Source organism: Pseudoliparis swirei, chromosome 23 (assembly GCF_029220125.1).
Source record: "Pseudoliparis swirei isolate HS2019 ecotype Mariana Trench chromosome 23, NWPU_hadal_v1, whole genome shotgun sequence".
In the NCBI taxonomy this organism is placed as follows: Eukaryota; Metazoa; Chordata; class Actinopteri; order Perciformes; family Liparidae; genus Pseudoliparis; species Pseudoliparis swirei.
The window spans coordinates 19,966,165-19,983,284 of record NC_079410.1 but is presented as its reverse complement, the minus strand read 5'-3'; the positions used below and the strand labels follow the sequence as shown (position 1 = coordinate 19,983,284).

Below are 17,120 nucleotides of genomic sequence, written 5' to 3'. Positions count from 1 at the left end.
GGGTTTTCCTGGGTCAAAATTGTTGGCGCGCTGCGCGCGCACCATCTATTCATGCAGTCGAGATGTTGAGTGAGTGATCAGCAGCTGGCCACTCTGCCGTGATGCGCGCACACATCCACGCACACGGGTGAGCACACTCCTCACTAGCACCCCCTCCCCCCGTTAACAACTCTTCTCGGCTCGCCCAAATTTTCTCTATGCAGGAAAAACCCTGCGCACAGTATAAATCGACTTGCAAAGTTTTCCCATCATTTCTACTGTATTACTGATAAATAATTTGACAATATACAATCTTATGCCTTTTTGCCTTCATGAACTGCAAAACATTCACAACAGAGAACTCTTCAGAAGTTACTGTATTGAGTTTAAACATATTTTAAGAAAAAACATACCTTGAGCATGTGCATGTTGCACTTCGATGTGGCCAATCAAAACATTTGTTGGTTTCTAGAGATGCACCGATCAGGTTTTTGGTGCCGATCACCGATCACTGAAATCAGTATCTGCCGATCACCGATAATACCGATCACTGTGTCGATTGAAGCATTCTATTTTTTGTGTAGCATTATTGCTATGAGGACTATGAGGAAATACATATATAAAGCAACTCAAACATTAAAGAAATTACAGATTTCTTTAAACATTTAGGACTTTTACTTTGAAAAATGTCCTAATTGATACATTACAATTGTTTGATTGTTATTGTAGGGGATTTCAGATATGTATGGAACACATCTGCATCATTCCTTTCCTGGAACTCTTGGGGAAATCTATATACAGGACTTTTCTTAACATACACAAGTCTGACTAATTTTTATAAACCCTTCCTTGGTCCAGTAAAAATGTTTTAATGTTAGCATATGTTAAGCTAAATCTCAGAAACGATCTCTAAAGATACAAAATCAGTTCATTGTTTACTTTTATATGTTCGTGTATGATTTGTCGACATCTTATTTTGAAAAACGGATGTTGTTTCACGTGGTTCTTTACGCTAACTTTGCAAAACGGGATGTTGTCACTTAAATCCTTCCGCTAACTTTCTCAAAACCCTCGCGCTCCCGATCGAATGTGTTTACCGTGAGCATCAGGCTCTAGGGGCTCAGACATGTGAGAGTCGGCTGAGTCGACCCAGAGATTCAACTCGGGGGACGGGGACGCCGCTCGGTGGTGAGGATCCCCTCTGACCTCTCACTCTGCGGCCAACGCCGGTCGCATTGTCTCCGTTGCGGTGCGCCTCTTTTCACACATTAGCCTATAACCGTGGTCATCCCCCCCCCCCCGGCTCTCACACACAGGCCAGCCTTCTTCTTCGGTTTTCGTCTCCTTTCTTCTTCTTCTGGAGTTAATGTCGGTTAGCAAACCAGTCATTCAGGCATTACCGCTAACTATAGTGGGCTGAAGTATAGAACAAGTTTGTCAGCAACAAAAATATTTAATAACAAAAACAAAAAAAATCTGCTAATTTACTGGTCGCGCATGCGCGAGTTGATGAAAAATTTACTCGCACTGTGTCTAATTTTAGGCGCAAAATGCGACCATTTGGTCGCAGTCTGGAGCCCTGATCCTGGTGGAGGGTATGACTGCTCATAGAAGATGGGGCTGTTATTCAGGACCCTGGCATCATGCATTGAGCCCGGGGCCTGTCGAAGGCCCTGGCCACCACCCGATAGGAGGTGGCGCTGGCAAGCCAAAAAATAAAAACTAGACAGGAGATCTCGGGGCCCCAACCGTGGTCAGTCAGTGCCCAGCACAGCCATGAGGGCGTTGAATGACTCGGGTGAGCCTGAAGTCCACCCTCATGTCACTGTGGCCATCACAATACAACGCCAGCAGTGGCATTGCAACATTGATACGGCAGCGCCGCCTGGGACTGGGTGGCTGCTGTAGAGTGTGGGGAGGGGAGGGGAAGGGAAGATTATATTAATATGTAAGTCATTTTATCAATAAAATGTTGTCATTGAGGTTTTGTAGTCTTTTATTGCGTTTTCTGATTTATATTAGAATTGATGCATGTTTGTAACAATAATTAATATGCCTGTGTGTTCAATTGCTAATTGATTCCTGTATCAGGGTGAACTTCACTACAACAGAGATGTGTATAAAAGTACAGTCAGTCAAAGTAGGCCTATTACTGTGAATTCAAGCAGATGATGCCTATCATTTCAGTGGATAATTCTTAAAACTAATTGGAATCTAGGGACAAACATGTACAGATTTGTCATGTTTTATTTCCATATGGTGTGTATGTGGATTGCAAAGAAGAAGGTTACTTCTGACAAAGATAATTGAGAATTTAGCATACCTAGCGAGGAGAATTTAATTGCAACTACTACATGAAGCTATGCTGTGAAGGTAAGGCAAAATCACAATTAAATTTACATATACCATCTCGACTTCAGCCAGAAGGCGGAGGCTCCTGCCGCGATTGTGGAGGTATCGCAGTTTCCACATGGGGTGGAGAAGGGTAAACAAGGGACAACAAGAGGGCAAGAAGTGCATTCATTTTGTCAGTTTAAGGGTTAGGGTATCGCAAGCAGATTTGCATATGTCACTCCCGGCTTAATTTCGCGGGTGCTGTGAACAGATTTGCGTCCGTCACTTCCGCCAAGTGGTTAACGGTTAAGTGTTCCATTTGAGACAGCACTTCATCAGCGACGCAGTGTACTTCGTTAAGTGCGCGGTAGTAGACACAGCCTATGTCATTTATGTCACGTTAGCTAGCCAGAGACGAAAAGGTGGCATGTGGTAGAAAAGGGTATTGTCACACGTAAATGCAAGTTGTTTTATTTCTAAATCCTGAAAATGTCCATAAATAAGGTATTGTAGCAACGTTTGTAACGGGGGAAATTCTGTATAAATATTTGTATACTCCTCACCTCACATTCCCATTTGCATTCCTTGATCTCGTTGCAGTCTTTTTAAGTAAGTACGGTAATAAATTCAATCTTAAATGATTATTACACTTCCTCTTCAATAAATAGAGTGTCTCTTTATGTTTTGTGGAAGTAATTCAATCAGTGTAACAGTGATTAGAAACAACCTGACTGGGACAGTAGGGATGCTTTGTGTGCGTTTTATGATCGTGAACAAAAGGGATTCCTGAACCAGAGAACAGGTGGTCGCACATTAGCGGCGGACGCCGGTTTGAGTCGGTTCGCTAGGCAGCTAACGGCAACAGTTACCTCGGTAGTGACCAGCGCTGCCTCAGGCCGCTGCACTGTGGCTAAAGAGGTTCGGAGGTTAAATATTCCACGGTTTACGAAAATATGAAGAATTCCTTCAGGCCCTTGCGTTGAAATGAAACCTGTTCCTCCTTATTATCTTCTGTCGTCTGCATTATTGCACATTGATAAATATTACAAACCCAGGACAGTTGGTATCTTATAATGACAAATTACAATTGGAGAAACAACCTGAATAGGTTTAGTGAAGATGTGCGTGTGTGTGTGTGCGTGCGTGCTTGTGTGTGCGCTGTTGTCTACCATAGCGTGTAAACTGTAAGAAGAAATTAAGAGAGAAAAGGAAAAGATTGAAAAGACTCACTGACTTCCTCTTCCGGTAACATCACTCGCACACGGGTTGATTTCACCACAATTTCCTGCTGACTCTCGCTCAAACTGTGTGTGTGTGTTTGGTTGAACACAGATCTTGATTTAACACAAGCTCTTTTCTAAACCGTAGTGCTCTTCTCCCCCCCCCCCCCCTCCTCTTCCTCACTGCGGCAGTCAGCTGGTTGAGCTATGAATTGTGAAACTTGTCTCGACGCGTCACGATGAAGTCTCGTTGACACCATACTTCGTCAGTGAGAGAGATAATCGAATACCATCGAAGATAACTTGATGATGTACCATCTAACAGACAAGATACAGGAAACGCAGGGTGTTTAACCAGAAACCGTTCATGCTCCCCAGAGGACGTGGGACCATTTACGTTGCTAAGAAACTCACTCACCCTGATCAGCCCGGTGCTGAACTGAATCTTCCTATTTGGTGGTGCGGGTTCCTCTTCCTCAGGTAGACCCGGGATCTCGTGGCAGCTGGTCTCCAGCTGGTACTCCTCCTCCTCTTCCTCTTCCTCATCCTCCTCATCGTCTAGCTGGCTGCCTCCAGAGTCCTCCTCCCCGAGCCCGCTGTACGCGCTGATATCCACCAGGTCGCCCTCCGAGTAATCCTCCTTCCTCGAGCCGTCCTCATCGTTCTCCTCCTCCTCCTCGCTCCTCCTCCCAGAGTTCCCTCCTTTCTCCTCCTCCGAGGAGGAGGGAGAGGAACCCGGATGCTCTTTTTCACCATTTTCCAGTGAGGCGTGGACCTCCGCCTGCACCAGCCTGGCTCTGGCCTCAGAACCCCCGGTGGAGCCGTCGTGCTCATCAGCCTGCAGCTCTTGCTCTGGGACAGGCACCGTACTTGAGCCCCTGGCTTCAGTCGCTGTCGGCCGGACCTCCGACTCTGGCTTGACTCCCGAAGAAGAGGAGGAGGACGATGATGAGGAGTAGGAGGAATTGGGGAGCTGGTCTTCTGACCCTTCCATATCCTTGGTGGCCATCGCTTCTTCTATGCTCCTCTCTAGAGTCTCTTGAGGTTCTTCTTCGTCCTGGGTGCTTCCACCGCTTTGTGCCATCTCCTCCTGGTCCTTCTTACCTGGAGGGAGCACTTTCCCCTAAGAGAGAAAGACAGAGAGAGATCGTCCGTCCAATCATTCACTCAATTCATTGGTTTTCCTCCAAACAAGATTTCCTTTCCTTGTACCGCAGTTTGCGATTTCCCGCATAGTAAAAAAGACAGTGAAGTCTTCTCACCTTCCTTCCGGTCGCGTCCGTTCTAGCTGGAGGTTTGGGCTTTGGTGCCAGGGCAGGGCCTGCCCGACGTTGGGGGGGTTGGACATTGGTTGGCGGTTCGGTGGTCTCGAACACGGCACTGAGCTGGCTCACGGTGGGGCTGACCGCGTCACCGGGCCCGACCGAAGCTGCGGCAGCGGTGAGAGTAGCGGGAGCCGGAAGAAGAGCCGGAGTCAGATCAGGAGCCGGTAGAAGAGCCGGAGCCAGATCAGGAGCCGGTAGAGGAGCCGGAGCCGGAAGAGGAGCGGGAGCTGGGGGGTCGTCCAATCGGTCCAAAGCCTCAGTGGAGCCGTTAAAGCGAGCCACGACATCTAGGCGGCTGTCCTGGAAACCCGTTGCCCGCTCTTTCTTCAGTAAGATCCGGTTGGTGGCGGCTTGCTTCTCCTGGAGGAGCCAACAGTCAGTCATGGTCTCGAATCAGAACCAGAACGCACAAGTAAGAAACACAGATACCCTTCCGACCTGTAGAGTCCGCTGTTCGAAGATCCTCCTGGTCTCCTGAAGGTTGGAGAAGCCCCCGCTCTCTTCGCCCGGTTTCGTGTCAAAGCGGTTGACCCTCTCTGAGACCGTGGACCCGAGCTTGAGCAGGGCGCTGTGGTCGACCTTCTCGTTGAGGCTGGATGCCCTCGGCAGGGACAGTTTCACCACCTGCTCTACTATACCTGCCGGTGACAAGGTTATTTGGGGAGATTGTTAACAGCAAAAGGGAAAGTAAGAGAGGTGAGTTAAAGAAACCATTCCAGGTTTCGGTCGCATTGGATGTCGGGGGGTGGTGTTGCTATCTTTCCGGAGCTCAGCAGTCACTTTGTTGAGCCAGATAAACCAGATAAAGTTGGTCCTCAATGGGGGTAATATCTGTTGTCTATTCATTGCACATTGTTACTATTTAAATACTCCTAATAATACGTTTTCCTATTTGCTACTCTTTGGTAAGAAAAGTCAGAATGACGATAAAGAACGTTGCTGTTAGCCAGCTGTAGCTCGCTAACTTTAGCTACTTAAGATAACGTTAGCTAGCTGCTGTCTCTAGCAGACATTTAAACAGAGAACACTCTCAAAGGGTCTGAATATTATGTTTGAGGGCCACAAACTGTGCCAGGCTTAAGCTAACAGGTCCTCGCCAGTTGATGAGCAATCTAGAAGGCTTGGAAATAAAAGAAGCAGCATTGTTCTTGCGTTGCGGCGTAGAGCAGATTAGTTCTGCTAATATAAATGTAATGTTGGAAAGGCATAACCTGGCAACTCCAAAAAAGCATATGCACAGCTAATGATGCGCCAACATTTATCCATAGAAGAATAAAAGACGAACAAAAAAGTAAACCTCGACTAACTTTTAAGATACGAAACATTGTTCGTATTATAGCTACACATATCAAAAATGTGACAGGTCGGCCTTGCCTTGTTATAACTGCTAAGCTATGTAGACGATTGGATTGTCTGTTCATTTAAGGGGTTTAGTGAGCGGTCCACGACATACATAGCTCAACCCAAATTCCAACCTGACTCCAGGTCTAGTCAGCAATAGTAATTGTCCACCTGTGTGGGTTTGTAGGGCTCAAAGTCTGGACCAAGCAGGTCCAAACTAGAGATTAGAGTCATAATGTAAGTACGGCAACATAGGAATCGTCATCGGGTTCTCCTCACACTGTATATTCTAAAGGCTTTGACCCAAATAGAACATGGGAGGTAATTACCAATCATTTTGGCTCCCTCCTCCTCGTCGCCAGGCGACTGCATCTGCATGAACATGTTCTTGATGCGGTGAACATTTGACCCGTATTTCCGTCCCCTCCCGGTCGGGCGAGGCAGAGGAGCGGGTTTGGAGACGGGCCCGGCGCCTCCGTTCGCGGCATTATTGAGGTGGTCCGTGGCCTTCTTGAGCGCCGCCAGCCCCGCCTCGTAGGCGTTGCGGTGGGGCGAGGGACTCCGCAGGTTTGAGCTGCCGCTGCCGGCGGAGGTCCCGTTGCCTCCCGTGGCCGTCGGGGGTTCGGTCTTCATCATGTTTGGTAACTCAGATGCCCACCGGTGAACAGCAGGTCAGCAAGGACGAGGACGGCAGCATCCTGGAGCTGTTTGACATTCACCTCCTGAAGCACACAGAGACAGATCGATGGGTCATATCTAGATAACCAGATGAGGATAACCACACCCCAAAAGCTTGGTCTTCGAACTTCTTCCTCGGTTTGACGTGCAACCAACAAAAACCCTAAGTATTCTATTATTGATGATATGAAACTAAGTGAAATGACACTCGACAAATGTTGAGTTCTTATTGACAGATCTGTTCAAATATAGTTTCTTCAAAAGAATCAAACAATAGCACAACTTTAAATATTATGTAAATTAGAAATGTTTACAAGTTTCTTGCAAATAAGTCATTCTGCAATAAAAAGAAAACAAATGCCTAAGAGTGCGTTGCATTATTAATAAGTATGATTTATCGTGTGGCTCTTTCTAAACTTTCTCAACAGCATTGTCAGGGTTATTTATCTTGGCTGGAAACTTCAAGAGAAAACCAGTGGGGAAGTCTAAAAAAATGATAAAGATTACGTTGTGTTGCACTACAGGAAATGTAAAATGCCGTATATCTCTGCCTCAGTCGTTAGAATTTTGATCACTTTCATCCTCATAAGTGACCCAACTTGGAGCCAAAACGCTGAAGTTGGCCTTTAAGTTTTTCATCCATAATCGAGCATCGACGGAAAATGACCAATCCAAAAAGAGTTGCCAGTAATGACATCGCTGTGTATTTAATAACATCCACATGGTGCTGCAGGAGCTGTCAAAATAATCCAATTAAAATGCTGAGTCACTGTGACCTCGCCTCACGTGTCGGTGTGTGTGTGTGTGTGTAATGTTGCCGCTCAGAATGCCAAATTTACTTTGTGGCAAAGTCAGCGCATGAATACAGAGAACCCTCCCGCGTTGTCCCCAGACATGAAGCTGCTTTCTTACGATCACGATCCTATTAACTGTCTGATTGCGTTTGGCGGTCTGTACACACAGTGAAGTGTGATGTTTTCATCAGGCTTCATTAAGAGTTCTGCACTGTACGACATCACTGGCAATGAGACCGACATTGTGCAACACACACAAGTACTAAATTGCTTATAAGCTATGACAATGAAAATGAACAAATGGATACAGAGTACGGACAATAACTTACTGAGACCGAATAAAAGCGGGTTGTGATGAAAACGTGACTACATGTTTGATCTATATATGTAGAGGTCTCAAGAAAAATTATTATCTCATTATAATTTGATGATTAGAAGAAAAACAGCTGTGAACTTTCAGGTTCCATCTCTCTGGGCAAATGACTTCCACGTTTCACGGTCATGCTAGCCATTTTGTGACGAGCTTACAGAGCAAACTTCGTAAAAAAATATTATTTGCATTTTGTTGTCACTGTAACAGTACTGTAAATAATATAATGACGTGGGCGTGCGGAGCAGGTACTCTCATGTCAGCTGTTCCTCTTGCATGAAAGCAGCAACACAAAAGTATCCGACCACTTTCTGAACATGTCACGCTGCTATTAGAGTGGACCCAATAGCACGACTCAGACAGGAGTAACAAAGATTACTGTCTTTGGTTGGAAACAGGCTGGGTCAAAACCGGGAGATCAGTCGAAGAAGCAAACAAGTCCAAAAAGGGGCGTGGCAGAGAATCAGATGTCAGGGCAGGCAGGCAGGGTCAGAACAGGCAGGTCAGGAATAGACTCTAATAACACTGGAGAACTTGGCACGAAAACACAAGACAATCTGGCAGAGGACAAGTGGAAGTGAGGGAGCTAAATAGTGAGGGACTAATGAGGGGATGGACTGCAGGTGAGAAGGGCGTGAGGACCAGGTGAAGGGAATGAGGGACTAACGAGGTGATCAGAGGCAGGTGAGGGGAGTTGGATTGACGAGATGGTGTGACAGGATGAAAACAACTATTACAAAAAGGAAGGCGTGGAGCTAAACTGTTACAGAACAGGCATGCATATGAACGGCCACTGCACTGGCAGGGCTCCAGACTGCGACCAAATGGTCGCATTTTGCGCCTAAAATTAGACACAGTGCGAGTAAATTTTTCATCAACTCGCGCATGCGCGACCAGTAAATTAGCAGATTTTTTGTTGTTATTAAATATTTGTGTTGCTGACAAACTTGTTCTACACTTCAGCCCACTATAGTTAGCGGTAATGCCTGAATGACTGGTTTGCTAACCGACGAAGAAAGGAGATGAAAACCGAAGAAGAAGGCTGGCCTGTGTGTGAGAGCCGGGGGGGGGGGGGGGGATGACCACGGTTATAGGCTAATGTGTGAAAAGAGGCGCATCGCAACGGAGACGATCGCGAGGGCCGCAGAGTGAGAGGTCAGAGGGGATCCTCACCACCGAGCGGCGTCCCCGTCCCCCGAGTTGAATCTCTGGGTCAACTCAGCCGACACTTCCATGTCTGCCCCTAGAGACTGATGCTGACGGTAAACACATTCGATCGGGAGCGCGTGAGGGTTTTGATAAAGTTAGCGGAAGGATTTAAGTGACAACATCCGGTTTTGCAAAGTTAGCGGAAAGAACCACGTGAAACAACATCCGTTTTTCAAAATAAGATGTCGACAAATCATACACGAACATATAAAAGTAAACAATTAACTGATTTTGTATCTTTTGAGATCGTTTCTGAGATTTAGCTTAAATTATGCTAACATTAAAACATTTTTACTGGACCAAGGAAGAGTTTATAAAAATAAGTCAGACTTTTGTATGTTAAGAAAAGTCCTGTAAATAGATTTCCCCAAGAGTTCCAGGAAATGAATGATGCAGATGTGTTCCATACATATCTGAAATCCCCTACAATAGCAATCAAACAATTTTAATGTATCAATTAGGAAATTTTTCAAAGTAAAAGTCCTAAATGTTTAAAGAAATCGGTAATTTCTTTAATGTTTGAGTTGCTTTATATATGTATTTCCTCATAGTCCTAGGCAATAATGCTACACAATAAATAGAATGCTTCAATCGACACCGTGATCGGTGATCGGTATTATCAGATCGGCAGATACTGATTTCAGTGATCGGTGATCGGCACCAAAAACCTGATCGGTGCATCTCTAGAAACCAACAAATGTTTTGATTGGCCACATCGAAGTGCAACATGCACATGCTCACGGTATGTTTTCTCTTAAAATATGTTGAAACTCAATACAGTAACTTCTGAAGAGTTCTCTGTTGTGAATGTTTTGCAGTTCATGAAGGCAAACAGGCATAAGATTGTATATTGTCAAATTATTTATCAGTAATACAGTAAAAATGATGGGAACACTTTGCAAGTCGATTTATAGTGTGCGCCCCTAAATTTTCTGCTTGCGCCCCTAAAATTTTAAGTTAGGGGCCCTGACTGGTACTAATTACACAAGGATCTATAGCTGTTGGCCACTCCATGAAACATAAATGTGTTTTGCAACTCAGGCGCTTTGATTAATCGACTGTGGACCGAGCCATCTCTCTTTTTGTCTTCTTTTTTTCAGCAGAGTCCGTCCCACTGTGGGCTTTGTGTGAAAATTCACAGCTGAGGTGTGAGGATACAGCGCCAACTGCTTTCGATCCGCCGCTCCTCAATACACAACTGAAGTGGTCTGGTCGTGCACAGTCTTGCCCTGTCCTTTGTTTGCCCGAGTCTGAACATGCCAAATACTCCAGGCGAATTGTCCACCCGGGTTTAGACCAAAGAGACCCAAACGAGGGCGCCCTGCAACGGCTTAGTGTGATGTCATCACTAACTGATGGTGTGTTGATTGTCCCTCATCAAGCCGCAGTCAAAAGCTTTTCTCCGAACAAGCCGCGACAGTGAAACTTTCCATTGGCTTTTCAGACGTCAGAGGCGCAGCGATGCACATCGCACACTTTGAGACAACCGTCAGTCCAGCGTGGAGCTTAATCTGGCAATTATTTTCTCATTGAATTATTGATTCATCCCGTAGTCTATAAAAGGGCAGACAACAAGTGAGTCCACAGCCGTGCTAGCCGCTCTTTTGAGGCTGCCCTTTAGCACAGCAGCGCGTTGAGCTAAGTGTTAGCATGTGCACAACGGCAATGCTAACATTAGAATACATCAGTCATGACACGCACATTTAGCGTGTCACCTTGTCAATTAGCACGAAACAAAAATAAATAGCAGTACAAACGACAGAGCTAACGGTATTTCGCTGAGGATGAACTGTGGGAATCTTGGGGGGGGGGGGGGGATGCTACTACCAGCTAGCTAGTGGGGCACAACAGAGAGCCTTAGCTTACAACCGGTCCAGATACATAAACATAGCACAGAGAAGCCCGGAAGCTCCACTATAACTTTACAGACGGTTGTTTGCCCTGAATCCCATATAGGGCGACTGTGGGTCAGAGGTTAGCAAGTCCGTCTTTCAATCAAGGGGCTTGGCGGTTTATTTCCCGCCCTAGTCGATGTGTCCTTGAGCAAGACCCAGAATGGCTCCCTGTGTGAATGTAACATGATTGTAAATCGCTTTGGATAGAAAGCGTTGGCTAAATGACATGTGATGTGATGTATAGAACCTGAAAGGCATCACCATAAGGCCTTACAGTTCATCAAATCCATAATTGTCAAACACACGGTGAAGGTCAGGGGGTCACCAATGTTATTTTGTCCAGTTTCAGCTTTGCACCCAAAACTCCACTCCTTCACCGCAGCGGCTACTTTGCACACAATATGCTGCAACGTGCATCCGAACTGAAGGTGGATTACAAACATGTCGATTCATGTTGTGCGGGAGCTCGCATCCTTTTCCTGGATGGATGTTGACAGACGCCGCGTCGACACAGAGGGGAACGGTTTTTGGGTCACACTTCAAACCAGCCAAATCAAATGTTGAAAACAGTACTCACTCTGGGGAAATGTACGAAAGATCTACACACACATACATATAAACACACACACACACACAAACTTTTACATGTCTTGCCAAACATTAGGTGTTCACACACTGATCATGTGATAAGCGAGCAAATCCGATGTAAAGAGAAGAGCTCTTTCAGGCGACACTAGAAACACACACACACACACACACACACAGACACACACACACCCAGACACACACACACACACACAGCTCCTGGCCTTTTTTCCCGTTGTTGTCGAGACCAATCTGGTGGCTCTTCGTCTCATTGACAAACACACAAACCTGACATGCACAACACAGACAAACACAATCTGTCTCCATCGGAACAGATTTAATTTGACTCCCCGCCTTTCCAGGAAAGACTTCATCCGTCTGCTGCTACCCATAATCCCTTGTGGTTCAGGGGGTTTGCTTTACTGTCATTTGTTCGGGGTCCTCTCCTTAGTCGTCTCCATTTAGAAGACATTGTCCTTAATGTTGGTGCCGTCATTAAAAACAGCTGAGGAGACAGTGTGGACTGAAATCATCATTTATGTTTTGTTTTTAAACCTCCGGACAACTTTCTGCTCCTTCACACACGCATGCACGCACACACACACACACACACACACACTGATGGCGGCGGCACTGTTGTGCAAGGTTGCAAGTCGTTCCCTGACAATGGACTCCCAGTGACTCTGGGATTCGATGTCTTGCACCAAGGACACTTTGACTTGCGGACGGAAGGAAGCCGGGGATTGTACGGCCAACCTTGCGATTTAAAACGTACCAGAACATTTTTAATTAAACAGATGTTGGTCTATTAAAGGATGCTGTGCTGATTTTAAAATCTAATGTGTTTACCAAGAGCTACCCACCCTCCTCCTCCTCCTCCTCCTCCTCACAAACACACTGTCTCGGTCAGGTCAACACAATCTAAAATAAAACCATCGCAGCCCATCCACCATGGGCACCAATAATCCTCAGAATATTGAGGTAAATTACTATTGACTTAAGAAAAATCACTATTGATGGGAGAAGCAGCCCCTCCCATCACTAAATACAGGCTACACACACACACACACACACACACACACACACATACGCACACACACACACACGCACACGCACACACACACACACACAGAGTGGTGGTTCTTCTGGCAACAATGACCTTCATCACTGGAGGACTGGAGCTATGTGTGTGTAGCACCATGTGTAGCCGTGCGCGTGCACGACGGCCGAACGCAGTCCTGCTCGAGACAGACACTCGCCGCCGCTGACGCGCAATGTGCTCTCCGGTTCGCACAGGGGTTAATGATAATGGGTCCCCTAAAAGTCTCCGCGCCCGCACACCATCTCTCGTCTGTGCGTCACGCGCGCCGTTCAACAGAAGCCACATTATGGCAGAACTACAATGACTCCCGTCTATTCGCCCCACAATCCCTGCATCTGTCGAGGAGGAGACTCCCGGGCCTGACCTGGTGCGACAACGGTTTCTGGCTGGCAGACACACACACACGCGCGCGCGCACAGTGCGTGCTCCTGCTGTTCCTGCTGCTGGCTAGAGAGAGGCTTTGTTGGCAGCCGCCGCTCGCGCCGAACTTCCATCGAAAAACAAGAGTCTTTATTGTGGCGTCGCTCGAGGAGCGCGAACTGCATGTTCGCCAGATACAACGTTCCGGCTGCCGCGCATCGCCGCGCGACGTGGATTAATTCGGCCGTGCGCGTAACACACGCACGAGCCTTCGAATAGTTAGAATGTCAACTGTGTCTAATGTCTCCCGTCAAAACTACAGCGACGCGCGCTGTGCTCGCGCATCGAGATTTCGGTTTGAACTTGAATGAAAAGAAGGTTTTTATGAATAGTTCGTGCGCCCGAAATTGCCAGAAGACGTCGCGGTATCCGAATAACTGTTCGCTCGCGTCGTTTTAGTGGCGTTCACTTCAACATGCACGCGCGAGAGTTTAAAACAGCAACATTTCTAAGCGAATTCCGCCGCGACGTTTTTTTCTGAAAAAGAGACGAACACACAGGCACGCGCATTCCGGATGTGTATTTTTTTCTTGTTTTTTTCCGCCCCCCTGCTTTACGAGTTATCACGCCGAATACATGCAGCACGTACACAACAATGACACGGAGCAGCCCCGGTAGTGTCTGTGTTATAACGTGTCACCGGCCGGTTCACGACCCGGAGGCGCGCGGACGACGCGGCCCTGCTGGCTGTCTTGTCTGCTGCTCTGCGTCGCTTCCTTCCTTCCTGCAGACTCTCGTCTCTCAAACTCTAAACCGCAGATTTGTTTGTGTTTGTTTCTCCCGCAGCTCGAGGCGCGCGCCGTCATCCTTACCGCGTATTCCGGTTAGTCACGAGCAGCAGCCCCGGTGCCTGTTAGGATCCGTAGGGGAGACAGTCCATTGTCCTGCTGCTGGCTGCCGCTGCTGATTCCTCCTGCGAGAGAACAGACTGAGTGCCAGCCTCTCTTCTGCTCCTCCCTCTACACCCCCCCCCTCCCCCTTCCCCCTCCCATAATTTTCCTCCATCCATCCATCCTTCCCTCTCTCTCTCTCCTCTGCTATTCTTTCCTCTGCTCATTCGATTTCTATCTTTTTTTTCTCTTCTAAATCTCTTTTACTTCACTCCCTCTTTTTTCCCTCCTTTACAGCCCTTTCCCCCCTCCCCTCCTCCCTCCTCTTGACCATCAGGTGTCTTATAAGTAGTTCTCCCCCCTCAGAAGATGCGTATTGGCATCGTTTTAACGTGTTTACCTCACCAATTCATCCACTGACAGACGTCATTACGTCACGTGCTCAGACAGCCGATTGGCCTCATGGCATCGCGTCCACTTCCTCTCTGTTTTTAACTGGGTGACCTTATTCTGGCGGCTGGCCGGCTGACGGGTCAGTGAACGCAGCATGTCAGTCACCACGTGGCGATTCAGCGACTCCTGTTGGCCAAATGCACTAAAACTACACTAAAGGAGGCTCGTGGTGTATGGTTGAGTAAAAGTACTTATTGATACCACAATGCATTTGTAAGTAAAAGTCACAACAATATATATATATATAACATTTATATTGTATGTAATTAGACAAGTGTGGCTTTGTGTACTCTTATCATCATGTCTGTCTTGTTTTTTGTGTTGATTGTAATGTTTTGTCGAGATGAATGCCTCACTTTCCACTGGGAACCATCTCTACCCGGGTACAATTAAAGTAACCTGAACCTGTATTTTAGAATATGTATATATAATTGTTATATAAAATAGATATATATACATTATATAATGTTATTGACCCTGTCACATGTCAGGAGACAATAAGGTGCCATGGATGAGGATTCTTGCGCGTATAACCAGTATTTAAAACAAATAAATAACTTTTTTTTGTAATCACTGAAAATGATAATAATAATAAACCTAATTAAATGACCTGCTCCTTATTGCATATTGTTTTTCCTTTGACTTTTTCACATATCTGCCATGCCGTTATTTTGAAACCTTTTCTCCACCGGAAATGGTATTATCGTGTGTGACGCTCAGAAAGGGGGTGACTGTCGACGTTAATTAATTAATTAGTCTTTACTGCCCTCAGGTGGTCACTGGGAAGAACTGCGACATTGATTTAGCTTCATGCTAACACACGGTAACATTGTTATTAATGTAATCAAACAGTTACAGCTAAGAATACACGTATACTGATTATTATTATCATTTAGGAGTATCAATAATCGTATTAATAGCAGTGCGAGTGTTGGGGATATTTTCTTCCTCTTTTAAATTTTAATTTGTGTCCTCTTTTGTGAAAATGATAGTCGAATGTGAGCCGAAGGTAGTCTGACCCAGACATGGGCAAACTACGGCCCGCAGGCCACATCCGGCCCGCCGAACTTGTCCAAATCGCAGCTTTGTTTACTTCCGGTGTGCGTTGGCGCGGAACGTACTCCTCACACAAAACCCTTCACCGTGATTGGTCAATCCGTTTGTCTGTCAACATTTTGCGAAAAAAACAACCAATGAACACTCAGTAAATCACAAAGGACCTCCCCACCACACAGGTGAGGCTCATTTAGAAACAGCCGCAGTGATTTTGGCGAGCAGAGCGGAGCCTCCGGAGGAGCTGCAGAGCCACGAGGAGGAACACGCAGCCAGAAGAGATCCACAACGATGACATGTTATTATAGTGAAGCCATATTGTAAATAGTCTGTGTCAATAGTTGTGTTCTGTTTTCTATTTCTCAACATGTGTATAATGTAGATTTTTTTCATTCATTTATGTACAATACATATTTATTTGAAGAAAGAAAAAATCTAATGGTCATTTTTTATTTGCACACACCACATGAAGCTTTATCTGCAATATGAAGTCATTTCTCAGTCCCATCTTTATCATTTTGGTGAATGTGTGACAGATCACATCATTTTTACTCAAAAAACGATAATACAACATTTAGTTTCATGTATCTAGCATTGTATTCAGATATTTCACTGCTTTTGTGAACCTATGACCTTTTGGTAAACCAATTTCAAAAACCAAAACAGTTCGTCCACATGAGTAAAGGTGTGTTTTCAGAAGCGATATGAAGAATCTTTAAAAAACCAACTTCAATTTTCAGCTTTTGGGCCATATTTTCTCTTTCCACTTGTACCTGAGGACAATTGTGCCTCATTATATAGAGAGCTGAGACAATCCGTCCATTATTTTGCGGGGTTTAAAACAATTAGAAATTATTGAGCTTGATTATTTCGTTGGGTAATATGTTTTGAATGTTGAAAGTGATCTTTTTCCAGTAAATGTTGATTTCTTTAACTTTGCACCTTTAATTGAAATGTATAAAAATCAGATATAATCTCCAGGTTTAATAAATTACATTGCGTGTCCAAATTCCGGCAGTCTAAGGACAGTGTGATAAGTATCGAGCAGAGGAGGATAGGGCCCCATGACCTGCATCAGGCAGATGGGATCTATGCCGTCTCAAGGGGTGAGAAACCCCATGAGGGGAGAGAGAAAAAAAAGGACTTGGGAGAAAAAGAAAGAGGTTATAGTGCCAGGAGAGATGAAAATTCATCCCTGCAGCTAAAAAAAGATAGCTGATTCACAGCTCAGAGCAAAAGCGTGGCAGCTATAAGCCTAATAGAGCATCTCAAATGAGGAGTTAATCCTACAGTCATTTCAAACCTAACTACTGTCTCTGTCAAATTGAAAGGTCTGTCTCTCTGTGACTTCCTGGTGACGCAGTCTGATAACCAAAATTTTTGGCTATCCAAGGAAAAGAGGCTCCATTCTGCTTTTAAGACTCCCCGCTCTTACTGAGACATTTAGTAGTAGCTCTCTAGTGGGCACAATATAGTAGTAGAAATTAATTGGCAATGAAGTATCTTAAGAGGTTAAGAGAATGGGCATCAAG

General features: G+C 45.7%; 1 protein-coding gene across 2 annotated transcripts in view; it reads right to left on the bottom strand.

The window, feature by feature from the left end:
* The window catches only part of LOC130189368 (neurabin-2-like), a 29,621-nt gene extending 15,474 nt beyond the window's left edge, over positions 1–14,147 (bottom strand). For both annotated transcript variants that reach the window (XM_056408171.1, XM_056408172.1), the window contains exons 1-5: positions 14,065–14,147; positions 6,529–6,921; positions 5,297–5,496; positions 4,796–5,218; positions 3,952–4,656 (exon numbers count right to left, since the gene is read on the bottom strand). In XM_056408171.1, the coding sequence (XP_056264146.1) occupies positions 3,952–4,656; positions 4,796–5,218; positions 5,297–5,496; positions 6,529–6,835 (1,635 nt within the window). In that variant the 5' untranslated portion in view covers positions 6,836–6,921; positions 14,065–14,147. The remainder of the gene's footprint in view (positions 1–3,951; positions 4,657–4,795; positions 5,219–5,296; positions 5,497–6,528; positions 6,922–14,064) is intronic.
* Between the last annotated feature and the right edge of the window lie 2,973 nt (positions 14,148–17,120).